Source organism: Lepidochelys kempii, chromosome 1, assembly GCF_965140285.1.
Source record: "Lepidochelys kempii isolate rLepKem1 chromosome 1, rLepKem1.hap1, whole genome shotgun sequence".
Lineage (NCBI taxonomy): Eukaryota > Metazoa > Chordata > Testudines > Cheloniidae > Lepidochelys > Lepidochelys kempii.
The window spans coordinates 216,041,299-216,062,581 of record NC_136380.1 but is presented as its reverse complement, the minus strand read 5'-3'; the positions used below and the strand labels follow the sequence as shown (position 1 = coordinate 216,062,581).

General features: G+C 46.4%; 1 protein-coding gene across 1 annotated transcript in view; it reads left to right on the top strand.

The window, feature by feature from the left end:
- Nucleotides 1-575: 575 nt before the first annotated feature.
- Nucleotides 576-21,283, top strand: part of LOC144930230 (scavenger receptor cysteine-rich type 1 protein M130-like) — a 72,765-nt gene continuing 52,057 nt past the window's right edge. The window contains 3 exon segments of the mRNA XM_078851739.1: nucleotides 576-597; nucleotides 1,245-1,379; nucleotides 9,193-9,507. Of these exon segments, the coding sequence (XP_078707865.1) occupies nucleotides 576-597; nucleotides 1,245-1,379; nucleotides 9,193-9,507 (472 nt within the window).

The following is a 21,283-nucleotide window of genomic DNA, read 5'->3' as shown; positions in this document are numbered from 1 at the left end:
CGTCTGTCTGGGGAAACACCTTGTTGTTTGTTGCCAAGGAGCTCACACTGTGGCAGTTTGGTCTTCCTGAGGTAGGGGCTGCAAAGTGCCAGAGATGTCTGCATTTGAGCTGTTTCCTACAAGGCCACCTTTCTGTTTGGTACCACAATTGCTGCGATGGGCTGATTTCAAATTCCATTCTAAACGCCTCTGTTAGGCCTGTTCTCACACACACCTACACACGGCTCTTTCAGGCTGGATTTTACCTTTGATTATTCCCTCCCCCAGCTGATTTTCCACTGGACATCAGCTATGTTGTTCTCCTGGTTAACTTGCTGCTGTCTCCTGGGAAGCTTGTGTCCTATGGCTGATGTGCTGCTCTTCGCTGTAGAGAAGAGACGGGTTTCAGCTGCACTGACTATTGTAGAGATTCTCTATTCAGACGGACGGAAATGGCCAGGACCCTGCAATTCTCTCTTGCTCCCAGACTGACTAACACAGCCTGTGCTGCCTAGACTTACTACACAGGGCAGTCCTAGCACTGACCTGGGCAGAGAGTCCTGGAGTGGGTTGCTACCTACACTACGGTATGCGAGATGGTCACTCAGAACCTAGTCAGTCAGTGTTAAGAACAAGCTCTAACTTGGTGAACAGGAAGCCCTCTGAGACTGTGATGCCACTGATGGTCACATCTGAAGAAGGAAGCTCCATGACTCCTACCACTAATGTACCACTGCCATTCAGGAAGCCCTGAGCAGTCTGGGTTCCACAAAGGGAGCAGGGATTGGTCCCTTCTCCTCTGGGTACATCTGACCCCAGTGGTCACATCCCAGCTCTGTGGTTTAAATGCATGGCTACAGTTGGACACACACAGCTCTGTGGGGTTCAATTTTAGAGGTTTTTTTTCTTTCCCTACATTTGTTTTCTTAATTAATTAATCAATCAGATGAGCAGCATTCAAGGTTCACTTTTTTTCACCTAAAAAGAATAATTTTTCACACTGTTCTGCCCTATGCCAAGGAGGGCGGTTACATGATGATCCGAGACTGAAGCGAACATGACATCAGAAGCGGACTCGTCACTCATATATGGTCACAGCCAGAGTTTTAGAATTGTACTGGATGTTTTAGCTGCATAAAGTTTTAGATAAACCCTCTGATAATGTCTAAAAAGGTGAATATTGTTTCTATTGGTTCCTTCTGGCAGCTGATGCCAGCCTCTGAATCTATATATTTCCCTTCCACTGCTTTGTTGTCACTTGTCAGACACAGAGGAGCCCTGGGAGGTGCTAAGGTGCAGCCAGTGCAGTGTCAGGAGGGAACAGCAAGTCTGTCTGGCAATGAAGGGACATCTCTCCACTCAGCTGCTTTGGCTTCTCCTCTTTCTTCAGGACACCATGGGTAAGTGCCTGCTTTATTTCATGAGTTGGGCAGACAAGAACTAGAAAGAGAGTTTTGAATCCACTAGAAATGGAGTTTTATTCCAGAAATCAATGAAACAAATGGAAAGCAGGCAATTGGTTTTAAGTAAATGTATGTGTGTGTAATTATCTCCCCGTTGGTTATTCTGAGAGAGGAGGTTTATATATTTGCAATAATCATAGATTTGATCCAGTCCCAGACTGTGTGTACTTTATAAAATACCCCAGTCTTGTTGCACTGTGAGCCCAGAGTTCCTTTTGGTGAACTAATGGCTTCAGTGCTTAGAAATTCCTGATAACTAATCAGAAGAAAAGCAGAGTGGGCTTCTATATTATGACTTCCAGCCTCATCGCCCGTCCAGCTCTGTGCCTGTGTATGGAACCTGTGAATAATTCCAGATATACACTCCATGCCATTTAAAATAACACCGCTGTCCTGTGTGCATCAAACGTGCCGGGCCAACTTCAGCAGGGTTTGAATGATGCACTTCTCAGGACACTGAACTGTTCAGTAGCAGCCTGTTTCTGTGAGTTGCTGCAGTCTGAGACGCTGCTGTTCTGTAGCTGCAGTATGAACAGGTGAAGCTAAAGATGAAAGTCAGATTTTAGAAACCTCAAATATTTTGCTAGAGATGAACCGTGGTATCACAGCTGGTATGTAGAGATCACAGATAGCTCTGCAATGTGTCTGTGCCTCGGAGGGTAGGTGCTGAGGATTCCAAAGCAAGGACATTTTCCGGAGCAGCTAATGTGGGTTTTGTACCTGAACTTCCCAAGAAATTCAAACAGAATTAGCTGGAATTTGATCTCATGATAAAACTGACCTTTATAACAGGGAAACAGCAGAGAATTACGCTGGGATTCCTGGGTAACCAGACTGACATGGAATGAGCGAATGCTTCATAAGAAATCATGGGGCCCTATTCTCCCCACAGGGTCGGTGTGCCTCCCATTAGCTACGATGGGCGTCCTTTGTACCCTGCATGAGATATATTGGACTTAATACAGATTAATGTTATTGGGGATATTTACCCTTATTGCGTGGAGTATCCCCAGAAAAGCCTGTGTATAAAGAATGCTGTGCAGTTTAATGCACTGAAAACATTACATGCTGAAGGGCTTTAAAATTCAAGCACATAAGAGCTAAAGTGACTCAGTTATGAGCCAGTTTCCTTTACTTTGTTATATCTGGTGCGGAGGAACAGAGGCAGGGGACTTTGTGTCTTTGTGTGAAGGGGTGGGGGGACAGGCAGAGGGAGAGAGAGACAGAAGTTGTGGGCTGTGTTGGGCGTGGAAAATAAGGAAAAGTGATAAGCCAGCCTTGGATTGGTTGCTTGAGAAAATTTGTATTTTACTGGATCCTGAGAGAAGGGAAGGGGGCAAGTGGCGACTTCCTTATCTCGGGGTAGATTAATGTGATGTTCCAAAGATACACAGCATACAGGCTTAGAACCAACAGTGCAGGTACTTTGACTGTTGAGGGAAAAGAAATAAGTGCATTGCCAAAATTGTCAGCATGTGGGTTCTGGGTAATTCCTGGATCACAAGGTTTGTGGGAGAGCAGTGAATACACCACGACATGACATGGGGATTGCTGACTACAGGTTGACTAGGTGGAGAGAGATCATCGACTCATAGAATATCAGGGTTGGAAGGGATCTCAGGAGGTCACCTAGTCCCACCCCGTGCTCAAAGCAGGAGCAGCCCCAACCAGGGCCGGCTCTATCTTTTTTGCTGCCCCAAGCGGCGAAGCAAAGGCAAAAAAAAGCGGCCACTGAAGAAGAAAAAATGAAGAATCTGCCGCCGAAGTGCCACCAAGAATCCAAGTGCCGCCCCAAGAACGGCTGGAGTACCGCCCCTTCAGATTTGCTGCCCCAGGCACGTGCTTCCTTAGCTGGTGCCTAGAGCTGGCCCTGGCCCCAACTAAATCATCCCAGCCAGGGCTTTGTCAAGCTGGGCCTTCAAAACCTCTAAGGATGGAGATTCCGCCACCTCCCTAGATAACCCATTCCAGTGCTTCACCACCCTCGTAGTGAACTAGTGTTTCCTAATATCCAACCTAGATCTCCCCCACTGCAACTTGAGACCACTGCTCCTCGTTCTCTCATCTGCCACCACTGAGAACAGCTGAGCTCCATCCTCTTTGGAACCCCCCTTCAGGTAGTTGAAGGCTGCTATCAAATCCCCCCTCACTCTTCTCGTCTACAGACTAAACACGCTCAGTTCCCTCAGCCTCTCCTCGTAAGTCATGTGCCCCAGACCCCTGATCATTTTCATTGCCCTATTCTGGACTCTCTCCAATTTGTCCACATGCTTTATGTAATGGGGGCCCCAAAACTGGACACACTACTCATTTTGCCCACTCTGCAGCATCTAACCATTGACTAAAGAGATTGTGATTTACCAGACATTGTGGTGATTGACATGGGCAGATATGATCTGGGCCTTATTCCTGGGTACATCTCATATGTTGTATGGACCGCATCAGAGATTTGTGTCCAGGAGCTGTGATAGCTTTCTCTGATTTGGCTGAGCATCTGAATCATTGCTACAGCAACAATACCAAACCTATTAATTAATGTTGGAAGAATATTGATCAGGAAATTGGCATGTTCATGGCTGACCAGAAAATGTGTACTGACCTCACAGATAAAGAACAACTGAAATTCTGCAAAAGGGGAAAGCCCCAAAAAATTAAAGCAATTTGTGCTTAATTTTTAGCACCCCGTGGGTGAGTGAGTGTGTTGTAAAAGTAGGTGAAGAGCTTGCACATTTCAGCAACTGTGGGGTTGGCAGGGTAAAGTTTTGTGTGTTAACAGGGTATATTGGAGCATTGCTGAAAGAGGGCAGAGCTAAGGTTGAATGGGAAACCTTAACTCTGCATTTCCTGGTTGAGTTTTGCTCAGCTCATAGTTCTGCCAGGGGATAACGTACCACCAAGCAACCTTAACTCTTTTAATGTAGCTTTTGATTGGAGCCTCACTTATAATTTTCTTTACTCTTTCAAATGCCTAGTCTTGTTGCTCTGCACATTGCCACACTACATCATTGTGTGTTAACTAGGGTGACCATATGTCCCATTTTGGCCGGGACAGGGCCCTTTTTAAGTCCTATCCCGGACACCCTGACTTTTTTGGCAAAACTGCATATCATCAGTTGGCAAAAGCAAACAGGAAAAATGCCCAATTTTGACAAAACAGTGGGGTGCACAGAACATTTGGGGGGAGGGAAGCAGTGACGTCTGGGGGGGACGTTGCCACATATACACCCCCATGGGCAGCTAAAGGCCCATGCCCCACCCCCCCACCAGGAAGCCGCACAGGAGCCTGGCCAATGTATCTCTGCTACACCCTGCCCTTCCAATCAGAGAGCAATGGGGTATCACATACTCACTCTGTAGCCCAATCAGAGGGCAGTGCTATTGGGGCCCTAATTCAAACTCTTGTCTGCTTTCCGTGGAGATGGCGGGGCCAGCCGGGTTACAGAGACATGACTAGTGGGCCCCACGCCCTACTGGGCAACTGGTCTCATAAGTGCCATCTGGGTCCTGCAGCATACACTTAAACAGGGCACCAAATGCAGCATGCCCCACCACCGCAGCCCACAATCCAGACTCATGTACCCCACCCCAGCTTCATGTCCTCTCCACTCCCTGTCCTTTGGGACCAGTCCCCAGAGCCCTTTCCACCCCCCCCCCACACACACACACCAGCCAGCCATTTTACCTCCCCAGTCCACCTCCAGTTCCTAACTTCTGCCACATCCCAGACTCCCCACATCTCCCCAGGGCTGCTATCTGGAGTCTCCTTGGTCCCCCCCGCTACCCTGAGCCTCCTTCCTGCCCCTCTGTTATCCCAGCCCCCAAAGGGGCAGCACACCACTAGATGGATCATAGTCAAATAGCTTCATCTCATGGCTCCGAGCTCAAAAGTACTCACACACACTCACACAATCACACCCTGCTTTGCTGCCCAGATCCCAGCCCATACCTATTCCTCTTTCCCCCATCTCTGCTATTAGGTTCAATTGAGGGCACAGAGGAATACTGGGGGGGACAAGTGGCAATGCCAGGTGGCTCAGGCCAGGCCCTGTATCCCGTTATCAGTTTAGGGAAATATGGTCACTTTAGTGTTAACTGTGTCAGGGGTTTACAGGCTTCTGATAGAGGTGCCCAGAATCTCGAAAGGTAGTTGGCCATCCTTCTAAATCACTACACTTCCTTCACAATCCTTTGATCTGGCATTTCCTTAATGACTGTCAATTTCTCAGGGTATGGCTGTAGTCCCTCAGGAGTCAACATATGTCCATTGTAGGGAGCCTCAGTTCTTCTCAGCTTCAACTTGTCTACATTTAGCTGAATATTCCACTCCCAGGACTTGTTTAGGAATTGTCACAGCTTGGTATCATGGTCCTGGGTTGCTTCTTTCTTGATGTCTCCTCTTATAATAAGAATGTCATCAGCTGCAATCTTGATGCCTGGAAGTCCCTGTTGTACCTGGTTCAGTTTACATTGGAACACCTCTGGGGCTGGGCCGATGTCCATAGGCATGTGTACCCAGTAGTACTCTGGTGGTACTCTGGTATATCAAGAACTATAAATTCCAAGCTATAATGTCTCTTGTTTCATGGATTTCTTACTGACAGCCTGTATTTGCCCACTGTCCTCAGAATGGTTTTACTGTACATCACCAGCAGTTGGTCACATTTTTCCAGTTTAATTTGGGTGCTTATCAGTGTTGCTGGCACTAGGGTGTAGCTGGCTTTGCAATCCAGTTGGAATTGAACCGGCCACTGGATTAATACCATAGTTTGAAATATGGTAGTAGAATAGCTGGCAGCCTTCTTCGGTAGTGTGTGTACATTGAGAGTCTTTGGATCTGCTAAAATCATATTGTAGATATCTTCTCCATTGCAGGTCTCTGCATCTTCCGTTACTGCATGTACTGCTCCTTTTTTTCTTGCAGGGGTATCTGGGGCATTGGGAGAAAAAGTAGTTCTGTTCCCCAGTCCCCTTGAATCATTGTCCATAGATTGAGCATTTTTCTTTCTGCCTTTTGTGTTGCTTTCCATAGTATATGCATTGGACAATGTCTGCATTCTCAATCAGTCTCTCTCCTGCTTCCTGGATTCCATTAGTTTGAGCCTATGTACTTGTTCTACATTAGTGGCTGTAATTGTTTTGATCTTTTCCCTGGACAGTTCAGCTGTCCTTGCAATTTGGAGGCATTTCTTCAGGGTTAGATCTATTTCTTTCAACAATCTCTCCTGTAAACTGGAATCATGTATCCCACAAATGATTCTGTCCCTGCTTAAGGAACCTTTAATGTCTCCAAAGTTATATGTGGATGCTAGAGTTCTTAGGTCTGTGAAAAATTTCTCTGCCCTCTTCTGCTTCTTGGTTTCATGTTAAAAAAAATAACAACAGTATGTCTCTACAATCTCATTCTGTCTGGGGTTGCCAGGGGGATGCTATGAAGCACCACAGAAAAGCCTTTAAATAAATTCAAATAAATATTTTTTGTCCCAAGTCTGATACAGACATTCCCGTAGAGAGAAGAAAGGTCAGAAGAAACACCAACTTTAGATAGGGTTGCTAATTTAATAATCACATAAAAACGAACAGACAGACCAGCCCCTTCCCTGAGGCCCCGCCTCCCTCTCACTACATTGCCCCTCCCTCACTGGCTCGCTCTGCCCCACCCTCACTCACTTTCACTGTGAGTGAGGGTGGGGCAGAATGAGCCAGTGAGGGAGGGACTGAGGCAGGGGGTTGGGGTGTGGGAGGGGTTGAGGGCTCTACATGGGGGTGCAGGCTCTGGGGTGTGGCCAAAATGAGAGGTTCAGGGTGTAGGAGGTGGCTCCAGGCTGGGACAGGGAGTTGGGGTGTGGGAGGAATGAGGTCTCTGGGGTGAGGCTGGAGATGAAGGTTTTCGGGTGCAGTAGGGGGCTCCGGGTTTGCAAGGGCTCAGGGCTGGGGCAGGGGTTTGGGGCTTGGGAATGGGGCTCAGGCTTACTTCAGACTGTTCTCGGTCAGCGGCGCAGTGGGGCTAAGGCAGGTTTCCTGCCTGTCCTGACTCCATGCTGTACCCCGGAAGCTTCCAGCAGGTCTGGTTCCTAGGCTAGGGGGGGCGTCAAGCGGCATGCACTGCTTTCACCTGCAGGCACCGTGGGAGTGCGGAGCCGGTGTTTGTGCAGTGCGCAGAGCCCCGTGGCTCCCTGGCCTAGAAGCCAGACCTGCTGGCTGCTTCTGGGGCACAGCATGGTGCCCCAAGACAGGTAGGGACTAGCCTGCGTTAGCCCTGCAGCACCACCGACAGGGCTTTTAACGGCAGATGTTGGAAGAGCTCCTGAGACCATGGGGCTGGAGTTTGTTAGTAATTTATATTTCATGGCAAGGGAAAATTGAGCAGAGGAATTTAAGAAGAGGCAAATCCATGCTACTGCCAGACTAATACAGAAATTGGATACAGAAATTCTCCAACCTGAGGGTGGGATCTAACCCCAGTAGTGGAGACCAATGGATATGCAAATCACACTTCACTGGTGAGGAGAGTCTAGGGATTTGGAGCTCAAAGTGACCTTGGAAATGCTTGACGTGGGGACAGGAGGGTAGGGGGAACTTCCCAGGGGGTACAGAAGGACAAGGGACTGATTCCTTTCCTCTAGAGGGCACCTAGTCAAACACTGCTTTGTGGAAATGCTGATGTGACCTCACAGTAATGTGATGATGAACTCTAGCATGTGGCTAGGGACAGCATGCAGGGCTAGAAAAAGCAATGGGAAGAGACTGGTAGCAGAGGCTTGGAGACACAGTGATAGGGGGGCAGTGTCAGCTTGTCCCTGACAAGGCGGTCAGAACATGGACATTGCTTTCAAGAGATGTGAGCTCACGTGCTCTTTTCTCTGTAATTATACAAGGGGAGCCCAGCTCACTGGGCTTTGCAAAAATTTCACATGGGGTTTCTTATCAAAACTGTTTCTTTTATTTTACTCTGATTTTCTGTATCTCTAAACAATCTTGTTTTAAGAAAACTTCTGGTTTTGGAGTAATTTCCTGCTCTCTGCCCCCAAGAGACAGGAGTCACTCACCTCTTTGGGAGAGGTGCTGAGGGGATAGGAGTTTCTGAAGTCTAATTCCCTGACTCAGTCTCGGGCCAGAGGTGGGGACAGGAGTGTCCTCTCCCATGGAGCAGTCTGACAGAGGTCAAGTGCACACAAGGGGAAAAGCCAAAGGACAGTGATGTGGGGTGCAGGTGAGACCCCCCACTCTGTAACCCTTATGGGACACATTTAATGATCTGAGACTGGTGGGTTAGAGGTTTGGGGGAGATGGGAGCTGAGGTGGTAAGGAAAATGAGCTATGTGGGCACTGAGGAGGGAGCAGCAGTTTCGGAGAGGAGAGGACTAAGAATACATGGCTGGTTCTCCTTTGCAGGTGGTTGCACATGAAGGGAGGAGCTGGTGCCCAATAGCGGGTGGGGCATGTTTTCTGGGGTGTGGGTAGGGAGAAGGATCGATGGATGGTGGGGGTGGGCCTGGTGAGGGAGGGGAGGAGACTGTCAGGAAACTGCTGCTGTAAATACCCCAACAGTGATGGTACTCAACATCCAGTAAGCTAGAGAGCTGAGAAGGGAGGAGACCTCTCATGCTTCCTCCCCAGTGATAGGCCTGCCTGGTGGAGCAGGGAGTAAACCCCTGGGCCCCTGTGAGATACTATCCAGATCAGATGGGTTATTAACAACAGTGAGGGGGCCTTTGTACTCTCTGTAACTCTGCTCTGTATCTGTTTGAAGGTGCTGATGAGCTGAGACTGGTGAATGGAAGCAGCCCCTGTGCTGGGAGAGTGGAGGTTAAACACCAGGATCGGTGGGGAACAGCATGTGGTGGTAACTGGAACATGAAAGGTGCTGTGGTGGTTTGTAAGCAACTGGGATGTGGCTCTGCTCTTAAAGCCCTTAATAAAGCTCCCTTTGGAAAAGGATCTGGACCAACTTGGCTGTATCGAGTTAATTGCCATGGTAACGAATCAGCTCTCTGGGACTGCAGTCATGGAGGATGGGGTTCAGTCAACTGTAAGCATGAATATGATATTGGAGTGATCTGTGCAGGTAAGATGAGGGAGAAGGCAACGAACCCAAAGTGTGTGACATTCCTGGGCACTCAGAGCTGGACCGTGCGCTGCACTTGGTCCACGTAGAGCCAACCAAACTCTCCCTGACTTCCCCTGGGCAGACTGGGGATAAGCACGCTGCACCATCCTCTGGGCTGCCAACAGGGGCCATCTGAGACAGTTGTCATGGGCTAGGGGTGGGTTGGGTGGCCCCATTAGCAGGTCTGTGCTACGTACGTGCCCGGGTACAACATCCTAGTGTCTCCCCAGGGCTGCAGCAGCAACGGTGACCTGCCTGTGGCTGCTGGAGCTGGGACAGGAGCCAGTGGGGGCAAGTGCTGTGGAGATTTCCACAGAGTTCCCTGAGACAACAGGAGATGAGCCCTGAGTCTCAACTTGTTCAGATTAGGTTAGATTGTACCTATTTTGGCCCCAGCTATGACCTATGGCAGCACAAAGGGGCCACAAAGTTACTAAAGCCCCCCCCCCGCATCCTGAGCAAATACATATGGCATAAATGCCCTCCTCAAGAGGCCCTGAGCTAGAGTAACCCACAGCAGATGGAGGTGCATTGGCTCCCCTCTCAAACTCTGTGCCAGGTTTGGCACTTTTGCAAGGATATAGCAGGGCCAAGCTGTCTCTGGGCTTGAGTCTGGGTTTCCTGCGTAAAGTGAGTCCTGCAGCCGCACTGTCTCTTGTGATCCTGGTGCAACTGACTGAGTTGCAACATCCTTATTCCCCAGTATTTTTATACCAGAAATGCACAAGTGCAGAGACCAGCTTATTTGCATAACGGGAGGAGCCAAACGTGGGAGTCTTGCAGCCACACACCCATTCCCACTGGGCCTGTTCTTGTCTCTGTGGCAGCAGCTCTGGGCTTGTAAATCCTGAATTTGAGGGCCTGTCACTATGGTTTGGGGACTTGGAGAATATCCAGAGGGTACAGAGGAATCTGACCGGCTGGCTGGGAATTAGGCACAAGCATTTACAAGGCAGACAGCTGCAGCGGCACAGGAGCTAGCAAACAGAGCTGAGTTTGAGTGGGAGTTTGCAAGAGGAGTTTGGGGGGCAGACCAGGAGAGCCCGGCAGAGGAACAGGCTGGCTAGTGAAGGGAGTGTGGGGTGGTCTGGCAGTGTTGTGGTGCTTGTTGTGGGTTTGTTTTGCTGTTGGTGTTGGGGGTTTGGTTTGTGTTTCCTGGACTAACAGGACTTAGGTGGGAAGGCTATGACAGATACAGAGGCAGCAGGGGAAGTGACCCAAGAAGTGGAAGACACAATGAAGATGACTGGATACGGAAGCTGCGGCATGTACATGATCCTGGAGGGGGTACCTGAAAAGAGTTTTGTCTGCATGAAGTGCCACCTGATAGAGCTGATGGAAGAAAAGATCTGAGGATTGGAGATGCAGGTGTAAACTCTGGTTGAGTTTAGAAGGGGGTTCGAGCGGATGATGGAGCAAAGACATGAGGAGGCTGAAGGGAAAAGCTCAGACTTGCAGATGGAAGCAGGACCAAAGAACTCTGAGGGGAGACTGCTGGGTGAGGAAAGTGGACAGTGGAAGCATGTGACTACGAGAACCAGGCAGAGGAAAAGATGGGCTAGTGAAGGCGAAACAGAGCTCAGGAACAGGTTTGCAGAGTTGGAAAATGAAGAAGAGACACAGCAGGTGGTCACTGAAGGAGGGCAAGGAAGAAGAGAAGAGCAGCTCATCCTATAGGAAGGGGGGAAGAGTCAATGGAGATAACAAAACCAAAAATGATCCCCAGGAGGATACAGGATGGGCTGCAGAGGATTGCAAAAGACAATAGGAATCAAGAGGACTTGTAGCCAGAAGGAACAGGAGATAGACCGGAGAATTGCACCATCACCAGGAAAAGGCAGGTCTACGTGATTGGGCACTTCTTACTGAGAAGAATAGACAGGCCTGTAACCAGAGCTGATCCAGAGAACAGAAGGGTGTGCTGTCTGCCGGGTGCTAAGATACGGGATGTGGACCTGATGCTGAAGAGGATCCTAACAGGAGCAGGAAAGAATCCACTCATTGTCCTCCATGTGGGAAAAAATGATACGGCTAGATTCTCGCTGGAACGTATCAAGGGAGACTATGCCAGGCTGGGGAAGACACTTAAGGAAATCGAGGCTCAGGTGATCTTCAGTGGGATTCTGCGTGTTCCTAGAGAAGGGCAACTAAGGTGTGACAAGATTATGATGCTCAACAGATGGCTCAGGCAGTGGTGCTATAAGGGGGGCTTTGGGATGTATGGCCACTGGGGAGCATTCATGGACAGAGGACTTCACCTGAGTAGGGAAGGAAATAGACTTCTAGGATGGAAGCTGGCACAACTGATTAAGAGAGCTTTAAACTAGGAATTTGGGGGAGATGGTTGGGAGATGTCCAGGTAATCTCCACGCCGGATTTTAACATTGAGAGGGAAGAAAACGAAGTAAGAGAGGATACAGCCATGGGTAGGAGAATGGACATAAGGAGGAAAGGTAGTGTAGATACCAGTCTAATAGGTGATACTGGTGGTAGAATGTCTGTGCCTAATTGGGTAAAGAATGTGAGAGAAGCCAAACAGCAAAAATTTAAGATGTTTGTACACCAATGCGAGGAGCCTAGGTAACAAAATGGAGGAACTAGAGCTACTGGAGCAGGAAGTGAAAGCAGATATTATAGGGATAACAGAAACATGGTGGAATAGTAGTCATGACTGGAGTATGGGTATTGAAGGGTATGTGCTGTTTAGTAAAGACAGAAATAAAGGCAAAGACGGTGGAGTAGCATTGTATATCAATGATGAGGCAGACTGTAAAGAAATAAGAAGCGATGGAATGGATAAGACAGAGTCTGTCTGGGCAAAAATCACATTGGGGAAGAAAGCTACTAGAGCCTGCCCTGGGATAGTGTTTGGGGTGTGCTACAGGATCCAATTTGGATAAGGATAGAGACCTCTTTAATGTTTTCAATGAAGTAAATACTAATGGGAATTGTGTGATCATGGGAGACTTTAACTTCCCAGATATAGCCTGGAGGACAAGTGCTAGTAATAATAATAGGGCTCAGATTTTCCTAGATGCGATAGCTGATGGATTCCTTCACCAAGTAGTTGCTGAACCAACAAGAGGGGATGCCATTTTAGATTTGGTTTTGGTGAGTAGTGAGGACCTCATAGAAGAAATGGTTGTAGGGGACAACCTTGGTTCGAGCGATCATGAGCTAATTCAGTTCAAACTAAATGGAAGGATAAACAAAAATAGATCAGTGACTAGGGTTTTTGGTTTCAAAAGGGCTAACTTTTAAAAAAAAATAAGGAAATTAGTTAGGGAAGGGGACTGGACTGAAGAACTTGTGGATTTAAAGGCAGAGGAGGCCTGGAATTACTTCAAGTCAAGGTTGCAGAAACTATCAGAAGCCTGCATCCCAAGAAAGGGGAAAAAATTCACAGGCAGGACTTGTAGACCAAGCTGGATGAGCAAGCTTCTCAGAGGTGATTAAGAAAAAGCAGAAAGCCTACAAGGAGTGGAAGATGGGAGGGATCAGCAAGGAAAGCTACTTTATTGAGGTCAGAACATGTAGGGATAAAGTGAAAAAGGCCAAAAGCCATGTAGAGTTGGACCTTGCAAAAAGAATTAAAACCAATAGTAAAAGGTTCTATAGCCATATAAACAAGAAGAAAACAAAGAAAGAAGAAGTGGGACTGCTAAACGCTGAGGATGGAGTGGAGGTTAAAGATAATCTAGGCACGGCCCAATATCTAAACAAATACTTTGCCTCAGTCTTTAATGAGGCTAATGCGGAGTTTAGGGATAATGGTAGGATGACAAATGGGAATGAGGATATGGAGGTAGATATTACCACATCTGAGGTAGAAGACAAACTTGAACAGCTTAATGGGACTAAATCGGAGGGCCCAGATAATCTCCATCCAAGAATATTAAAGGATCTGGCACATGAAATTGCAAGCCCATTAGCAAGAATGTTTAATGAATCTGTAAACTCAGGGGTTGTACCGCATGACTGGAGAATTGCTAACATAGTTTCTATTTTTAACAAAGGGAAAAAAGGTGATCCGGGTAACTACAGGCCTGTTATTTTGACATCTGTAGTACGCAAGATCTTGGGAAAAAATTGAAGGAGAAAGTAGTTAAGGACATTGAGGTCAATGGTAATTGGGACAAAATACAACATGGTTTTACAAAAGGTAGATCATGCCAATCCAACCTGATCTCCTTCTTTGAGAAAGTAACAGATTTTTTAGACAAAGGAAATGAAGTGAATCTAATTTACCTTGATTTCAGTATGGCATTTGATACAGTTCCACATGGGGAATTATTAGTTAAATTGGAAAAGGTGGGGATCAATATGAAAATTGAAAGGTGGATAAGGAACTGGTTAAAGGGGAGACTACAACGGGTCATACTGAAAGGTGAACTGTCAGGCTGGAGGGAGATTACCAGTGGAGTTCCTCAAATATCGGTTTTGGGACCAATCTTATTTACTCTTTTTATTACTGACCTCGGCACAAAAAGTGGGAATGTGCTCATAAAGTTTGCGGATGACACAAAGCTGGGAGGTATTGCCAATACAGAGAGTGTCCAGGATATCATACAGGAAGATCTGGATGATCTTGTAAACTGGAGTAATAGTAATAGGATGAAATTTAATAGTGAAAAGTGCAAGCCCATGCATTTAGGGGTTAACAACAAGAATTTTTGTTATAAACTGGGGGCACATCACTTAGAAGTAACAGAGGAGGAGAAGGACCTCAGAGTATTGGTTGATCACAGGATGACTATGAGCCGCCAATGTGATCTGGCTGTGAAAAAAGCTAATGTGGTCTTGGGATGCATCAGGCAAGGTATTTCCAGTAGAGATAAGGAGGTGTTAGTACAAGGCACTGCTGAGACCTCATCTGGAATATTGTGTGCAGTTCTGGTCTCCCATGTTTAAGAAGGATGAATTCAAACTGGAACAGGTACAGAGAAGGGCTACTAGGATGATCCGAGGAATGGAAAACCTGTCTTATGAAAGGAGACTCAAAGCGCTTGGCCTGTTTAGCCTAACCAAAAGAAGGCTGAGGGGAGATATGATTGCTGACTATAAATATATCAGAGGGATAAATACCAGGGAGGGAGAGGAATTATTTAAGCTCAGTACCAAGGTGGACACAAGAACAAATGGATATAAACTGGCTATCAGGAAGTTTACACTTGAAATTAGACAAAGGTTTCTAACCATCAGAGGAGTGAAGTTCTGGAATAGCCTTCCAAGGGGAGCAGTGGAGGCAAAAGACATATCTGGCTTCAAGATTAAGCTTGATAAGTTTATGGAGGGGATGGTGTGATGGATAGCCTAATTCTGGCAATTAATTGATCTTTAACTATTAGCAATAAATATGCCCAATGGCCTATGATGGGACACTAGATAGAGTGGGATCTGAGTTACTACAGAGAATTCTTTCCTGAGTGTCTGGCTGGTGAGTCCTGCCCACATGCTCAGGGATTATCTGATCGCCATATTTGGGGTCAGGAAGGAATTTTCCACCAATGCAGATTGGCAGAGGCCCTGGGGTTTTTTCACCTTCCTTTGCAGCATGGGACACAGGTCACTTGCTGGAGGATTCTCTGTACCTTGAAGACTTTAAACCATGAGTTGAGGACTTCAATAGCTCAGACATATGTCAGGGGTTTGTTACAGGAGTGGGAGGGTGAGATTCTGTGTCCTGCATTGTGCAGGAGGTCAGACTAGACGATCATAGTGGTCCCTTCTGCCCTTAAAGTCTATGATTCTATGAAATATTGAATAAATGTGGAGTGGAAACCTATCTGTCTGAAAAAAGAAAAGGAGGACTTGTGGAACCTTAGAGACTAACAAATTTATTTGAGCATAAGCTTTCATGAGCTACAGCTCACTTCACTGGATGCATTCAGTGGAAAATACAGTGGGGAGATTTATATACACAGAGAACATGAAACAATGGGTGTTACCATACAGATTGTAATGAGAGTGATCAGGTAAGGTGAGCTATTACCAGCAGGAGAGCAGGGGGGAGGGGGGAAACCTTTTGTCGTGATAATCAAGGTGGGCCATTTCCAGCAGTTGACAAGAATGTCTGAGGAACAGCGGGGGAGGGGGGCGGGGAAGGAGGGAGGCGGGGAGCGGAATAAACATGGGGAAATAGTTTCACTTTGTGTAATGACACATCCACTCCCAATCTTTATTCAAGCCTAAGTTAATTATATCCAGTTTGCAAATTAATTCCAATTCAGCAGTCTCTCCTTGGAGTCTGTTTCTGAAGTTTTTTTCTTGAAGAATTGCCACTTTTAGGTCTGAGATCGAGTGACCAAAGAGATTGAAGTGTTCTCCGACTGGTTTTTGAATGTTATAATTCTTGACGTCTGATTTGTGTCCATTTATTCTTTTATGTAGAGACTGTCCAGTTTGGCCAATGTACATGGCAGAGGGGCATTGCTGGCCCATGATGGCATATATCACATTGGTAGATGTGCAGGTGAATGAGCCTTTGATAGTGTGTCTGATGTGATTAGGCCCTATGATGGTGTCTCCTGAATAGATATGTGGACACAGTTGGCAATGGGCTTTGTTGCAAGGATAGGTTCCTGGGTTAGTTGTTCTGTTGTGTGGTGTGTGGTTGCTGGTGAGTATTTGCTTCAGGTTGGGGGGCTGTCTGTAAGCAAGGACTGGCCTGACTCCCAAGATCTGTGAGAGTGATGGGTCGTCCTTCAGGATAGGTTGTAGATCCTTGATGATGCTTTGGAGAGGTTTTAGTTGGGGTCTGAAGGTGATGGCTAGTGGTGTTCTGTTATTTTCTTTGTTGGGCCTGTCCTGTAGTAGGTAACTTCTGGGTACTCTTCTGGCTCTGTCAATCTGTTTCTTCACTTCAGAAGGTGGGTATTGTCATTGTAAGAACGCTTGATAGAGATCTTGTAGGTGTTTGTCTCTGTCTGAGGGGTTGGAGCAAATGTGGTTGTATCGTAGAGCTTGGCTGTAGACATTGGATTGTGTGGTGTGGTCTGGATGAAAGCTGGAGGCATGTAGGTAGGCATAGCAGTCAGTAGGTTTCTGGTATAGGGTGGTATTTATGTGACCATTGCTTATTAGCACCGTAGTGTCCAGGAAGTGGATCTCTTGTGTGGACTGGTCCAGGCTGAGGTTGATGGTGGGATGGAAATTGTTGAAATTATGGTGGAATTCCTCAAGGGCATCTTTTCCATGGGTCCAGATGATGAAGATGTCATCAATGTAGCGCAAGTAGAGTATGGGCATTAGGGGACGAGAGCTGAGGAAGTGTTGTTTTAAATCAGCCATAAAAATGTTGGCATATTGTGGGGCCATGCGGGTATCCATGGCAGTGCCGCTGATTTGAAGGTATACATTGTTCCCAAATGTGAAATAGTTAAGGGTGAGGACAAAGTCACAAAGTTCAGCCACCAGGTTTGCCGTGACATTATCAGGGATACTGTTCCTGACGGCTTGTAGTCCATCTTTGTGTGGAATGTTGGTGTAGAGGGCTTCTACATCCATAGAGGCTAGGATGGAGTTTTCATGGAGGTTTCCACTGGATTGTAGTTTCCTCAGGAAGTCAGTGGTGTCTCGAAGACAGCTGGGAGTGCTGGTAGCGTGGGGCCTGAGGAGGGAGTCTACATAGCCAGACAATCCTGCTGTCAGGGTGCCAATGCCTGAGATGATGGGGCATCCAGGATTTCCAGGTTTATGGATCTTGGGTAGCAGATAGAATACCCCAGGTCGGGGCTCCAGGGGTGTGTCTGTGCGGATTTGTTCTTGTGCTTTTTCAGGGAGTTTCTTGAGCAAATGCTGTAGTTTCTTTTGGTAACCCTCAGTGGGATCAGAGGGTAATGGCTTGTAGAAAGTGGTGTTGGAGAGCTGCCGAGCAGCCTATTGTTCAGATTCCGACCTATTCATGATGACGACAGTACCTCCTTTGTCAGCCTTTTTGATTATGATGTCAGAGTTGTTTCTGAGGCTGTGGATGGCATTGTGTTCTGCATGGCTGAGGTTATGGGGCAAGTGATGCTGCTTTTCCACAATTTCAGTCTGTGCACGTTGGCGGAAGCACTCTATGTAGAAGTCCCGTCTGTTGTTTCGACCTTCAGGAGGAGTCCACCCAGAATCCTTCTTTTTGTAGTCTTGGTAGGAAGGTCTCTGTGGGTTAGTATGTTGTTCAGAGGTGTGTTGGAAATATTCCTTGAGTCGGAGACATCGCAAATAGGAATCTAGGTCACCACAGAACTGTATCATGTTCGTGGGGGTGGATTGACAGAGATTGACAGAGCCAGAAGAGTACCCAGAAGTTACCTACTACAGGACAGTCCCAACAAAGAAAATAACAGAACGCCACGAGCCATCACCTTCAGACCCCAACTAAAACCTCTCCAACACAACATCAGGGATCTACAACCTATCCTGAAGGATGACCCATCACTCTCACAGATCTTGGGAGACAGTCCTTGCTTACAGACAGCCCCCCAACCTGAAGCAAATACTCACCAGCAACCACACACCACACAACAGAACCATTAACCCAGGAACCTATCCTTGCAACAAAGCCCATTGCCAACTATGTCCACATATCTATTCAGGGGACACCATCACAGGGCCTAATTACATCAGTCACACTATCAAAGGCTCATTCACCTGCACATCTACCAATGTGATATATACCATCATGTGCCAGCAATGCCCCTCTGCCATGTACATTGGCCAAACTGGACAGTCTCTACGTAAAAGAATAAATGGACACAAATCAGACGTCAAGAATTATAACATTCAAAAACCAGTCGGAGAACACTTCAATCTCTTTAGTCACTCGATTAGAGACCTAAAAGTGGCAATTCTTCAAGAAAAAAATTTCAAAAACAGACTCCAAGGAGAGACTGCTGAATTGGAATTAATTTGCAAACTGGATACAATTAACTTAGGCTTGAATAAAGACTGGGAGTGGATGGGTCATTACACAAAATAAAACTATTCCCCATTCCCCCCCGCTGTTCCTCAGACATTCTTGTCAACTGCTGGAAATGGCCCACCTTGATTATCACTACAAAAGTTTCCCCCCACCCCCCACTCTCCTGATGGTAATAGCTCACCTTACCTGATCACTCTCGTTACAGTCTGTATGGTAACACCCATTGTTTCATGTTCTGTGTGTACATAAATCTCCCGACTGTATTTTCCACTGAATGTATCCAATGAAGTGAGCTATAACTCACGAAAGCTTATGCTCAAATAAATTTGTTTGTCTCTAAGGTTCCGCAAGTCCTCCTTTTCCTTTTGCAAATACAGACTAGCACAGCTGCTATTCTGAAACCTACCTGTCTGAGAAACCCTCACTCCGATAAATCCCACTCTGGTGTACCTCATTCTGAGAGTTGTAACTCATTGTGGTCCCAAAGTGACCGATGAGCCACTTACATTGAGTGTCCACTTACATCTATTATTGAAAATAATTTTAATCAAAAATGAAGAATAATTTCCCAGAGGTTACAGATTCATTTATACTAAAGGAAAGGATCACAAAGCATTTTAAGTTTCCTGCACCAATTAGTTTGTGTCCTTCATTTTGGGTCTTTGTCAGACATTGCATCCCAAGTCTGGACCTTGGCAGTTTGTGAGCTCTGCTCCCAGTCCACATCCACTGTATAATTGCCCAGAGTCTGTGCTAAGAGAATATTCACATGTATTTGCCTGCAAGATGACCCTTTCCCCCTCCTGATAAGCAGTATGTTGAATCAATAATCAGCTGAGCTTCTTTGCCACTTTCCCTATCTCCCACCTGTCTTGTCTGCATGGCCTGCACCCTGCACCTGTATGGCCAATGATCCATATCGCACCAAGCCAAATACATCACAATTCCCATAGTCTACATACCAGGCAGTAGTTGTGTACACCAAGGCAGTACAGGGGGAGAAGCATGAAAATGGATGTGTCTCACCAAGGTACTAAACTGGGAGGAGTGGTAGATACGCTGGAGGGGAGGGATAGGATACAGAAGGACCTAGACCAATTGGAAGATTGGGCCAAAAGGAATCTGATGAGGTTCAATAAGGATAAGTGCAGGGTCCTGCACTTAGGACAGAAGAACCCAATGCACAGCTACAGACTAGGGACCGAATGGCTAGGCAGCAGTTCTGCGGAAAAGGACCTAGGGGTGACAGTGGACGAGAAGCTGGATATGAGTCAGCAGTGTGCCCTTGTTGCCAAGAAGGCCAATGGCATTTTGGGATGTATAAGTAGGGGCATAGCGAGCAGATCGAGGGACGTGATCGTTCCCCTCTATTCGACATTGGTGAGGCCTCATCTGGAGTACTGTGTCCAGTTTTGGGCCCCACACTTCAAGAAGGATGTGGATAAATTGGAGAGAGTCCAGCGAAGGGCAACAAAAATGATTAGGGGACTGGAACACATGAGTTATGAGGAGAGGCTGAGGGAGCTGGGATTGTTTAGCCTGCAGAAGAGAAGAATGAGGGGGGATTTGATAGCTGCTTTCAACTACCTGAAAGGGGGTTCCAAAGAGGATGGCTCTAGACTGTTCTCAATGGTAGCAGATGACAGAAAGAGGAGTAATGGTCTCAAGTTGCAGTGGGGGAGGTTTAGATTGGATATTAGGAAAAACTTTTTCACTAAGAGGGTGGTGAAACACTGGAATGCGTTACCTAGGGAGGTGGTAGAATCTCCTTCCTTAGAGGTTTTTAAGGTCAGGCTTGACAAAGCCCTGGCTGGGATGATTTAACTGGGAATTGGTCCTGCTTTGAGCAGGGGGTTGGACTAGATGACCTTCTGGGGTCCCTTCCAACCCTGATATTCTATGATTCTATGATTCTATGAAGGTTGAAGAGCAGAGATGCCAGCATGGAGCATGACATTGATAGGTACAATTATCAAGTAGGATCCCTATACACCAGCTTTGCACTTCTGTTTAGAGCCACTTAATGTCTGCGCTGGTGTACACCAGCCACTTACACCAACGTTACCCAGGTCTTATCTGGAGAAGAAGCACAGAATAGATTTGCTACCTGATCCCAAAGGATCAGACACATTACCCCTCAGGTCAATGAATATTTCAGATCTTACCCAAATACATGCTTACAGCCAATTCTTATTAACTGATCTAAGATTTGTTAAAAAAGAAAGAAAAAGTTTATGCGGTTGACAAATCATTATACATACAGATTAGGGCTGTCAAGCAATTAAAAATTAATTGTGATTAATCGCGTGATTAATCGCACTGTTAAACAATAATAGAATACCATTTATTTAAATAGTTTTGGATATTTTCTACATGTTCAAACATATTGATTTCAATTACAACACAATACAAAGTGTACAGTGCTCACTTTATTTTGATTACAACTATTTGCACTGTAAAAAACAAAATAAATAGTATTTTTCAATTCACCTAATACAAGTACTGTAGTGCAATCTGTTTATCATGAAAGTTGAACTTACAAGTGTAGAATTATGTACAAAGAATAACTGTATTCAAAAATAAAACAATGTAAAACTTTAGAGCCTACAAGTCCGTTCAGTCATACTTCTTGTTCAGCCAGTCGCTCAGTTTGTTACATTTGCAGGAGATCATGCTGCCCACTTCTTGTTTACAATATCACCTGAAAGTGAGATCAGATATTCTCATATCACTGTTGTAGCTGGTGTTGCAAGATATTTATATGCCAGATGCACTAAATATTCATATGTCCTTTCATGCTTCAACCACTGTTCCAGAGGACAGGTG